The 12,300-nt window shown below is 39.2% G+C and overlaps 1 protein-coding gene across 3 annotated transcripts in view; it reads right to left on the reverse strand.

Moving 5' to 3' along the window:
* Positions 1 to 12,300, reverse strand: part of SUCLG2 (succinate-CoA ligase GDP-forming subunit beta) — a 277,740-nt gene that overhangs the window by 79,503 nt on the left and 185,937 nt on the right. Inside the window, exon 10 of one of the 3 annotated variants that reach the window (XM_015446184.4) lies at positions 1,246 to 10,187. The exons of the other annotated variants lie outside the window; for them this stretch is intronic. Within the exon in view, the coding sequence (XP_015301670.1) occupies positions 10,143 to 10,187 (45 nt within the window). The 3' untranslated portion in view covers positions 1,246 to 10,142. Of the gene's footprint in view, positions 1 to 1,245; positions 10,188 to 12,300 lie in introns of those variants that run through there. 3 annotated transcript variants of the gene reach the window in all.

The following is a 12,300-nucleotide window of genomic DNA, read 5'->3' on the forward strand; positions in this document are numbered from 1 at the left end:
TCTCTACTAAAGATACGAAATTAGCTAGGTGTGGTGGTTCATGCCTGTAATCCCAGCTATTCAGGAGGCTGAGGCAGGAGAATCACTTGAACCCAGGAGGTGGAGGTTGCAGTGAGCCAAGACCATGCCATTGCACTCCAGCCTGGGCAACAAGAGTGAAACTCCATATCAAAAAAAAAAAAAAAAAAAAAAAAGTTATGTTGTCCAGGGAATTCACTTTCTCAATTCAAATTTTATATCTCACACAATGAGTTTAATTGTATGGTCTATACATAAATCTGATCTAATTCAGGGAATAGAATGTAACTAACTTTAATAAACTAAAAAAGAATGACACAGTTCGAATAAGAAACTTTTGAATGAGAAACTTAAATCCACTTTTCACATTTCATGTGGTACTCTCAGGCCCAAGTTAGCCAAAGATGTGCACATAATGAGCTTCTTATACTTCAGCCTCTGCTTTATTCCTCTGCTTATTCCTCTCATATACTTCAGCCTACTGAGTCTGTAACTGCATTTTCTTATTTACATGCTTTTCTCTACAATAATGCAATGGTTTGAATGTCCCCTCTCAAACTCATGTTTAAATTTAATTGCCATTATGCCAGTGTTAAGAGGTGGAACCTTTAAAAAGTGATTAGGTCATGAGGGCATAGCCATCCTCAAATGCATGAATGTCTTTATTGCAAAACTTAGTTAGCTGGAGTGGGCTCCTGATGAAAAGATAAGTTCAACCCCCATTTTCTCTCTGTATCATACACTTTCTTGCCTTTTCACTTTCTGCCATGGGATAATGTAACAAGCAGGCCCTAACCAGATGGCTGAGCAGGTGCTAGCATCATGCTCCTGGACTTCCAGCCTCTAGAACTGTAAGCCACATAAGTCTCTTTTCTTTATAAATTACACGGTCTGTGCTATTTTGTTATAGCAGCAGAAAATGAATTAAGACAAATGCCTAGGAGTTTTCAATTGTCACCACTTAGATAGACAGATACCCATTGCCATCCTTTCTATCCTTGCCCTACACACCAAACGTGTGAAATAGGGGAGCTGCTGCTTTTCAAGCACAGCTGTTACAGACCTGAAATACCCCATTCTTCTGTTGTGCCTGTTAACTGGGAGGGTGATGGGTTATGTAAAAAGGGACACTAGAGCAAGAACCCACAAGAGCACTGCAAAAGAAAAACCTGGAGAAGATAGAAAATATTGCTAACACCGTTGGCATCAGAGTGGTGTTCATTTCAATTTTGTTTCCTTTGGTGTATCCTCTAGATAAGCAAGAGTTACTGGAGAAATCATTATTTACATCACATTACTGGTGAATTGAGATGGTATTCAAATGGCATTTGGCCAGAGAACCCTGGGAAGTCTGAAGCCTTCAGCTGTGTTTATGAGGCTGCCACACAAGGGTGATGAGGGAAATAAATGTACAAGCAAAGTAAGGCTAAGTAATATGACCTCTATTATCAGCTGAGGTGAGAACCCCCAAATTTTTGTAAGACAGAATAACTGTGTTGAGGGCTTCTTTATCCCAGTTAAGTTAATGACATTAGGACATCACACTTGCCCTCTCAACTTCCATGACCCAACTGCAGCCCCTCTAAATTCAAGCTCCTTAACTTACCACTCCATTGAAACCAGAAAGCTTCACTCTTCTACAGTTACAGGAAAAGTAGCCAGAAAGAAAGACAGAGAACTCTCCATAAATGGCTAAAACTGGTCTGGTAGAGGCTGGCCTAGCCTTTTCTGGGGCAGAATACAAAAAGGTATGGGAGAGAAATGATGATGACGATGAAGAGTAACAAGAAGGCAAATTAATTTGGCCAGTTTTAGGGGAGAACCTGGTCTGTACCCTCAGCCAGGTCCTGAGGGTAGCAGAGAAGGGACAACATGCCTGGGCTCTGGATCTTTTAACCAAACCCGGCAGCTCCATTCACCAAGGCCAACTAAATATGCTTTCATGGAACAAACCACATCCATAACTCTCCTCATCCTTGTAGTAGTTTCGTGAGAGGTGAGAAAACAAGTAGACACAAAGAACTTGTTCCTCCAGAGGCCACAATGTGATTAAAGAAAACATATTAGATATATGCATACATTTCCCTATGTTTAGAGTCTTTAATGACCTTGTTTTAAGACAATTATTTTCACAAAATTACTAAAAATAATTTGATATTACATTATAAATGGATAAAATCACTGAAAAAAAAAAAACCTCAAGTCTAGTTTCATATTGATTTCCTACTTTGTCCATCCATGAAGACATATAAAATGAGTCCAATAGGAACAAGCAAACAACTTATTTCTTAGACTCTAATTTGAGGCATTGTTAACACAGTGATGTCCATTTATTCTATATATGGAAACAGTGATGTCTAAAAAATTCACACGTCCATATTTTACTATTGACTTATACATTAAAAAATAATTTTTTTAAAAAACAAGACCATATTTCCTTTCATGCTGGATGTGAAGTCTGTAGCAACCACTAAGTATCATGTGTTAGATCTAGATTGGAAATCTGGTAATCAAAGACATATTACAAGATATACTGGATTTTATGCTATAATTTTTATATTTTATCACAATGGCTGTTTTCTGGGTTATCTTATAATGAAGTATCCTTGATAAAAATAACTTGTTTTTACCCAACTGTCACTATTACACTTAGATTTATTTACTTTAATTATATGCAGACCCTCCGAAGCCATCTGTTAATGTCTAAATATCTATTATACTTGTTAATAGGTTTTTATTTAACACTTGGGACCATTTAGCAAAATGCATTGTTCAGCAGATGACAGAAGCCAATCAGCCTTAATTAACTAAATGGTCACCAGAGGACTATTTTAGGGAAGGATAGCAAAAAATAAAATTTTTCCAACTTGTAGGTGTAGGGTTAAAAAAACAAACACTCAATGTAGTCCCATATCTCCAAGGGGGGCTGAAGTGGGGATAATAATATACTTCAAATTCCATGTATAAATGTATACTACTAAACGTATTTAAGATGATCACATTATGGTGACAGCAAAAAGACAGGAAGACAGCTAAGTATCTTAAACATAGGAAATGATTAAAAGTATAAGAGTATAATCAAATAATGGGAAATAAAATGGCCACTAAAAATCTTGTTTCAGAAAAATATTTAATGATGCCATAAAATTATTTCAGAATATTATTAAGTGGAAAAAACAGTATGATCTACACTTTAATTTTTAAAAATATGCATTTATACAGAAATAAAAAGAAAATACTAGAAGTAGATAAATTAAATTTTAATAATTTTTATTTCTGAGCTAAGGAATTATGGATGACTTTATTTTTATTTATTTTTTCGAGACAGGGTCTTACTCCAGTTGCCCAGGCTGGAGTATACTGGTGCGATCTCAGCCTACTGCAGCCTCGCCCTCCAGGACTCAGGTGTTTGTCCCACCTAGCCTGATGACTTTATTTTATTTGTGCACTTTTCTGTATTCCAAATCCTTTGTAATGACTACTGTAAAGGATTACATTATGGAGCTAAATTATTTAGGAAATAAATCCCTCAGACACTTAATTCTGAAATTTGTGACTTTTTTTTTTTAAAAAAGAACTAGTGATAAAGCATAGAAATTAACTTAGAATTCCAAAAAAAAAAAAAAAAAAATGAGTATTAAAAGGTGTGTTTTAGAGACTGTTAAAAATAAAAATGCCTTCTGCACCAACCTCCCAGGCAATCATTAAGAGTCTTTTGACTACACGATACAACACACATTAAGAGTGGATACTGCACACTTCATTTTAGGGTGAGTTTTATTTGAATTTTGACCCAACTTCATTTTAAAATGATATTTTGTTTGGAAAAGACCTAAGGCTGTTTTCTACAGATAACCTCTGAGTAGCAGCACCACCAGTCTTGAACTTCCCAAAACTTGCCAAGTGCAGTGATAAAGGTATACATTATGTTTAATTAAAACCACTTGCTTTAAGTAAATGGAGTAAGAGTTTATCATTCATATCACCTCCTGACTTCTCTTATCACGCCTGCTCAGCTCTTCTCTGAAGGAGGCTACTGTTGTTATCCTTAGTGATGGAAAATGGGTACAAGGTCAGCATCACCTTCTTGTGGCCACTGAGGTTTAAGAATAAATTAACAGGCCAGGCGTGGTGGCTCACGCCTGTAATCCCAGCACTTTGGGAGGCCAAGGCAGGAGGATCCTGAGGTCAGGAGATCGAGACCATCCTGGCTAATAATACGGTGAAACCCTGTCTCTACTAAAAATACAAAAACAAAATTAGCTGGGCGTGGTGGCGGGCACCTGTAGTCCCAGCTATTCAGGAGGCTGAGGCAGGAGAATGGCGTGAACCTGAGAGGCAGAGCTTGCAGTGAGCCGAGATCGCGCCACTGCACTCCAGACTGGGCGACAGAGCGAGACTCCGTCTCAAAAAAAAAAAAAAATTAAAAAAAAATAAATAAATAAAAAGAATACACTAACAGACTAAAATTTTTTAGAACTTAATTTCTATATATTGAAGAGATGAATATTACTGTGATAAAATGCCGCAAAATAATGCCCCCAAATGAAGCTTATTTGCTACTTTCTTGCCGGTCTCATTCTATAGACTTCTGTGGCTATACCAAGTAGCTGACAGAGATGAGACAAGACGTGATTTGATTGGTGACTATAAACGACTTGGCCCCCTTTCAGAAGAACATGCCAAATCTTCCTATATTTGCTCAAATTTAACTTGCATTATGATATTGCTTTCTTTCACATTTAGAAGGGCTCATGTAATTCTAAAATACTGTTACATATAAAGTTTTAAAATAGTTTTTTAAGAAGCTTCACTTTAAATTTAAACACACACTTTACTGGCTGAATGTAACCTTCCTTTACTTTATCTTTACTGAATTTTGTCTTGGTTATTTGCAGTTTTTAAAAATGCCCATGCACATGTCCAGGGCATTCACAATCCCTACAAGTCCTTTAAACTCCAGAGATTTCTCTTAGGGAAGCCCTATTCCCAGATTTCCACAGGGTTATGGGTTGTGCCTTCATCTCTTTCTAGCTCTGGTCATAGTGGTCCCTACAACCCCAACATAAGTAGGCTCCACTTTCCCCAACCTCAGAATTGCTCACTCATGATGCCAACAAAGTGTGAGTGTTCAGCTCCAACCCTGATTTCCTTTCCTGGTCTGAAGAAAAAAAAAAAAGAGGAAAAATCATACTTCCCAGCAATGAATAAAAATGCAAGTATTGTAGTCTTAGTGTCATGTCTTTTGTATTAGTGTCACATAAGTGAATGGCATAAGTGATCAACAAAATATTACCATACATACAACTCAGAGCTCCCAAATCATGAGTTGGCAAGTCCTGACACTGTAAGAAAATGTAGTTAAGTCAACTTCCTATTAGCAAAACAGAAAGAATGAAAATGATATTAAACCCTACCTATCTGAAACAAGACATTAAGGGCTCACCAAAGAAAATGGTTTTTCATTTGTAAGAAAACTGAGTTATTTCTCTTCATTGTAAAAATGGCAAAGAAACTTTTGAGTTTCTCCTCCACCTAAAAAAGGCTGTGTTGATTGGAAGTTCTGATTAAAGGTGAATGTGTCCCAATTCTGAGAGCACATACCCAAAGAGGCAGGTGCTCAAGGGGACAGCCTCTAACGGACATGCAGAAACTAAACATTTCCAAAGAGATCCTACAACTTGCCAGCACACTTAAATGTCCTATTATATGTTTCCAATGAAAAGACATCTCCTGTAGTCCAAACCTTTAAATCAAATGATTTGCTGAGCATGAAACATTCAGGTGCTATCACCAACTATGACATACTGACTTTACATAGGCATTTTCTTTATGTGTCCACCCCACCTCCCCTGCCCCATAACTGATTTTCCTTCCCCAGTTTTTTGGGTGTTTTTTTTGTTTTTTATTTTAAGAGAGAGAAACGGAGTTTTGCTACATTGCCTAGGCTTGTCTCAAACTCCTGGTCTTAAACGATCCTCCCACCTCGGCCTCTCAAAGTGCTGGGATTACAGGCATCAGCCACCACGCCCAACCAAAATGTTTCTCCTTTGCAAGTGTGTACAGTTATAAACCTGAAATACTGCCTGGAAGGATAACATTATTGATGTTGATGTACAAAAGCCCATTTAAAGCCACCGAATTTGACTATTCCTTCCCTTTCCTTCTCCCTCTCTCTCTCTCACACACACACACAAGCTAATTTTGCCTATCTGCTTAATAAACTTTCAATGGGATTCAATTTATGTGTAACTAATTAATAAGCACAATGTTAACCATTAATGTTTTATATGTTGATTCTGAGAAACCAAGAGTCAGGCCCACGTTCATGTAATACAGTGGCAAGCAAGCGAAGCTTCATCTGTATGTACGGCTGCTCCCCATGGCTCGCATTACCACCTGAGTTCCGCCTACTGTCAGATCGGTGGCAGGATTAGATTCTCATGAGCATGAACCCTATTGTGAACTGTGCATGTGAGGGATCAAGGTTGTGCACTCCTTTTGAGAATCTAATGCCTGATGATCTGTTATTCTCTTCCATCACCCCCAAATGGGACAATCTGGTAGGAAAACAAGCTCAAGGCATCCACTGATTATGGTGGATGGTATAATTATTATGGTTAATAATTATACATTACATTATGGTGAGCTGTATAATTATTTCATTACATATTACAATTAATAATAATAGAAATAAAGTACACAATAAATGTAATGCACTCAAATCATCCCCCAATCACCACCTCTTCCCCTGAAACCTCGCACCCTTGGACCCTCACTCAGTAGAAAAACTGTCTTCCATGAAACCAGTCCCTGGTGCCAAAATGGTTGGGAACTAATAATCTAAGATAAGAACTGAATTTGCCTTATAATATTCTCCTAACAATGTAGCTACCAGGCTAGGCAATTCATTAATTCCAATGGCATGAGTTAATAATTCCAGAGACTGCAGCAGTGGAAGCTAACAGGAAAAAATGGAAACTGGTGGATATTTTAAATCAGTGGCATCTACATGATTCCATACTTCGCAAAACCAGGGATAGCTGATTCCAGCTCTGATTCTGGTCTTTTGGAGAAGCCATGAATATTTTCTTGTGATAATCTTGAGGCGGTCTCTACAGCCAGAATAACCATATCTACTGCCCCCTGAACAACTGTCATGATTCTTGAATCTACAGATATATGTAAACTCTCCTTGTATCTATCTGCACCGGCCTCCCATATGCTCAGGGTATCACTCTCTGTATCACTCCTTCTCAAAGTGGCCACACCGTGGCATCACCTGGACAGCTTCAAAAGTCCCGATGCCTCACTACCTCCCCCATCCCAAGAAGCTGATTTAATTGCTCTGGAGTAAGGTCTGGGTATATGGAGTACTGAAAACTCCCCTCAGATGCTTCTAATGTGTACAAGCTCCACCATTTGGCTGATTTTTTTTCCCCCTGAAGGCAAACTCTAGATCTTAATCATCTCTTGATTCCCAGTGTCCTCTTCACAGCACTTCTCACAATCAGTCTGTAATTAGAAAACTGGTGAGAGGCTGGGCGTGGCTGCTCACACCTGTAATCCCAGAACTCTGGGGGGCCGAGGCAGGCAGATAACTGGAGGTCAGGAATTTGAGGCTGGCGTGGCCAACATGGCAAAACCCCATCTCTACTAAAAATACAAAAATTAGCTGGGCGTGGTGGCAGGTGCCTGTAATCCCAGCTACCTGGGAGGCTGAGGCAGGAGAATCACTTGAACCCGAGAGGCGGAGGTTGCAGTGATCTGAGATCGCGCCACTGTACTCCAGCCTGGGCGACAGAGCAAGACTCTGTCATCGCGCCACTGTACTCCAGCCTGGGTGACAGAGCAAGACTCTGTCTCAACAAAAAAAAAAAAAGAAAGAAAGAAAACTAGTGGAGGTTTTACTGAGTCTGTCTGCCCCACGACACTGTATGCTCCATACAATCAGGAATTATCTCTCTTTTGTTCACCACATCCCCATTCCTCAAAGAGTAGCAGAAATATGGTACAGAATGAATATTTATTTTGTGGAATAAAAGAAATTAACTGATCTATAGTGAACAAATAAAATAAAAATAACAGCAGCTAGCACTTACACAGACACTGTTTGCCAGAAACTGTTTTAAGAGCTTTACAAATATGAACACATTTATTAATCACAACAAACTTATGATAGGTACTATTATCATGTCTACTTTATAGATGAAGAAACTAAGACACACATAGATTAAGTTCCCCAAGGCCAAGCAGTTAGTGGCAGAGCCACTAGGATTCAAACTTAGGCAGCCTGGCTCTAGAATCCCTTATCAACTAGCTCAACAATGCCTGGCCAGTGGGAGACGCCCCTTAACCGTCCTTTCCATGTAAATGACCACAATACCCATAGCCCTGAAGATGGCCACCACTGCCACAATTTTATGGAATGACAACAAAGTGCCAGACACTGCTGAGCACTTCATGTGTTATTTCCTCTAACACTGGATTAACCCCATTGTACAGACCAAACAAGTGAGGTGAAGAGATTTTGATCAACAAAAAGCCAGAAACTGGCGGAGCAGGAACTGAACAGAACTCTGTCTGTCATTGAAGTGCAAGCTCTCAACCAACATATATTTAATAACCCTTTTGGTTGGATAATTGAATATTAAACAAACGAAAAATCCTAAAAATGGAAAACTAATATGCATGACAAGAATACCCTTCAACAATTCCTTGATCCCTGGTTGTTTTCACTGTTCTCTCTGTATTTTCATTAGCATGTTATATAGTATCATACGTCAAAGTTGCATCATATACACATTTAATTTATGTAAATCCAACTATACAGGCACAGAGACAGAACAAGTAAGTGAGGGGGAAAGAACCAAAATTAACGAGTAAAATCTAGTGGGAGGCTGCAACTGTTATTCCCATTCAAAGTACACAAGTTCCTGAGAAAGAAGGAAGGGAATGAGCTCTACATACCCTCATCGGGTCAGCGTCTCACCATACTATTGGGACTCTTGTGCGTAAAGGCACTAAAACGTATGGGTCACTTAAAGAATTTTCAGTGTTAATGTTGGTAGTAAATATGTTGTGCCTTAAGAACTGTCTTTAGAGCTTCACCCTCATATGGGGTGTAACACCGCTATGCAGTGGCTACAGAGAGCTAGAGATGCCCAGGATCTACAAATGGGAATTAAAAGTAGCTCAAGTCATGTCTTCTCTGGCCCACGCTCTAAGACAGACATGAACATCCAATAACATGATACAACCTTAAAGGTGCAAGAAACAGCAATGGAGTCTCATCTTGATAGTGAACGTATGAAATAAAAGAAAAGCATTCAAATCTCAATTCCCAAATGGTAGTTGATATAAAGACTATTTATCCAATAGCTAGAGAAAGTCACATGCTGATTCTCTGACCACAGAGTAATCTGTAAAGGGAGCTTGTACAAAGAGCCATCAAAGTAAAAAAGAAAACAACAAAAGAAAACATTAAATTCTGTTTTTAAAAAAAGCAGTGATTTTTTTCATTCCTCACACATACCAAGGAAAAACTCATCAAAGACCTTATGTCACCTATCATTATGAATCAATTTTCTCGACCAAACATAAAAGTTGATTCAACATCTCCATCTTGAAACACTCTATTATCATGACATTTGTCAAATACTGAAAGATCTGACCACTGTCCTTCTCCCCAAACAGCACAAGGAACCCAGATAACAAATGAAGGTTGTACTCTGTAACAAGAATAGGCAGGAGACTGAATCACAGAAAAACACTTACAAATCAAGAGGGGGAAAGAAAGCACTGAGAGTGATTAAAGGCACGAAGAGCAGTAATAGGAAAGAAATCTCTTGTGAAAAGAAGCAATTGATGGTAACTTAATGGGGACAAAAATGAATTAGATCTACCTCAATGACTGAGCTCAAGATGAGGTAATTTCATAAAGTTTATAGAAAGTCACTTAAAAATTATACAACTTGCTGTAGTCTACTTTTGGAGAGCAGGAAAATAAAAGTTCTCCATGAGAGAGTTGATCTTTAGAAAAATGCATTCACAAACCACATTGATGAACTCTACCTATTATCTGGTAGATTATCCTTAATTCTCATCTGGGTAGCAAAGTCACTTTAGAACGGATACAGTCCTCTGCGTTTCAGGGAGAGACTTTGACACTGAAATAGAAGAGAATAAAAATCTTCAAATACAAGGGGTTATAAAGTGTATGGGGAAGGAAATAAAAATAAGTGTTAAAAGAGATGAGCTCTGGGCCACCATAGGGCACAAGAGTGTGCTGAGGCAAATTCTCGGTTTGGTAAGAATAGTACTCACGGTATATGAAACAGCACTTTCTGTGTTGTTAGTGACAGAAAATCAACTCTAATTTAAGGGGTTAAAGGGAACCAGTTGGCTTACACCTGGGAAGTATGCTGAAGTAACTCACAGAAATAAGGAGGAGCTACAGAGCTATAGCAGACATTCTAAAATGCAAGCAAACATGAGAATCATCTAGAAGGCATGTTAAAACTCAGATTCCTGGGCCTCATCCCAGAGTTTCTGACTCTGAAGGTCTGGGGTGGAGCCCAAGAATCTGCATTTCTCACAAATTACCAGGTGATGCTGATGCCGCTAGTCCAACCACACTTTTGAAAACCACAGAGTCATGGAAACCTAGGCTAGAGGAACTAAGCCCTAGGATGGAAGGAGTCTCCATCATACAGTTTTGCTCCTGGAGCTTACACAGGCTTTCACCAGCTGGTAGGGAATGTAGCCTCCGGGGCCACATTATTTTCTTTTATGATCCCAGAGGTAGGCAGTCGCTTTCGTGAGGTTCCGGGGAAAAGCCCTGGGGAAGGTTCTAACTAGCTTGAGGGACTTGTGGCCAGAGACCATCCCAGAAAGCAACCTACAATGGCAGGGATGCAGTAAAGCAATTGGCCTGGCCTGGGCAAAAGCTTACTCTGTGAGTAGTAGCTGGGGAAGAGAGGATCCAAGTGAAGACACACAGAGAGAAAGAAGGCATCACATTTTACAGCATCACCAAGATCAAGGAAGTATTCCCAAAGAGACAAGAGGAAGATTCATAGAAAAGCAGGGTGAGCAAAGAAGAATAGGACAATGCGATTATCACAGCCCATAAGAAAGTTCACTTTGGCATCAAGATGTATAATCAAATTCACTTATAATGCTGTTTTTTACAAACATATATCATCTATACTCATAGAGTGCTGTTTCTTACATAATCGGTGATGATGGATCAATTTTTAAAAATAATTCCCTAACACTCACTAACTTATTATAAAATATAATAATGCAAATTACTAAAAAATTGATCTTCCTCTTGCATGTCATGGCAAGGGTAATTAGCAATAAAAGTTTATAAATGCTTACTCTCAGTATTTGTACTTAACACAAACCTAAAACAGCTCACAAACAGGCACTGGTACATAAACTGGCCTGGGTCCAACAACACACATTCAAGCATTACTGCTCTGGACCACGTGGACCAGGGTCTTGGTCACAACTACTTAACTCATTAAGAAAATGAATGAGCATAGCTGTGTTCCAATACAACTTTATTTGCAAAAACAGGCATTGACCAGGACTTGGCCATGGACTGTAGTTTGTCTGCCCCTACTTTAGAACAGGGCTTTTCAAATTCTAATGTGCAGAGCTCTCACCTGGAGATCCTATGAAAACACAGACTGTGCATTTCTAACAGCTTTAAAATTGTTGTCAACACTGACAGTCCATGGCTGACATTCTGCTTAGTAAGGCTCCACAGACAAATCTCAGTAAACCTAGAGACCGGTATGTGACCTTAAGTATAATACTTGCTCTATACTGGGTTTTTATTGAGCCTTAAAAAGACTGCAGAAAAGACTACATCTGTCATTCAGATACCTACCTTTCTCTGCTGTAAAGAGATTATTACAATCAGAAAAAACTTGATAAGGAAAGCCCCACTGGAACCAATAGCATCAAATATCGGATGGTTTCCTACTTTCTCGAATAGCTCGTAAAGTGACACATAGTAGGTGCTCAAGAAATAACTATTGGCAGGGCATGGTGGCTCATGCCTGTAATCCCAGCACTTTGCAAGGCCGAGGCGGGCGGACCACCTGAGGTCAGGAGTTTGAGACAAGCCTGGCCAACATGGCCCTGTGTCTACTAAAAAAAACACCAAAATTAGCTGGACATGATGGCATGCTCCTGTAGTCCCAGCTACTCAGGAGGCTGAGGTAGGAGAATCCCTTGAAACTGGGAGGTGGAGGTTGCAGTGAGCCA

The sequence above is a fragment of the Macaca fascicularis genome, chromosome 2 (genome assembly GCF_037993035.2).
Source record: "Macaca fascicularis isolate 582-1 chromosome 2, T2T-MFA8v1.1".
NCBI classification, from domain to species: Eukaryota; Metazoa; Chordata; class Mammalia; order Primates; family Cercopithecidae; genus Macaca; species Macaca fascicularis.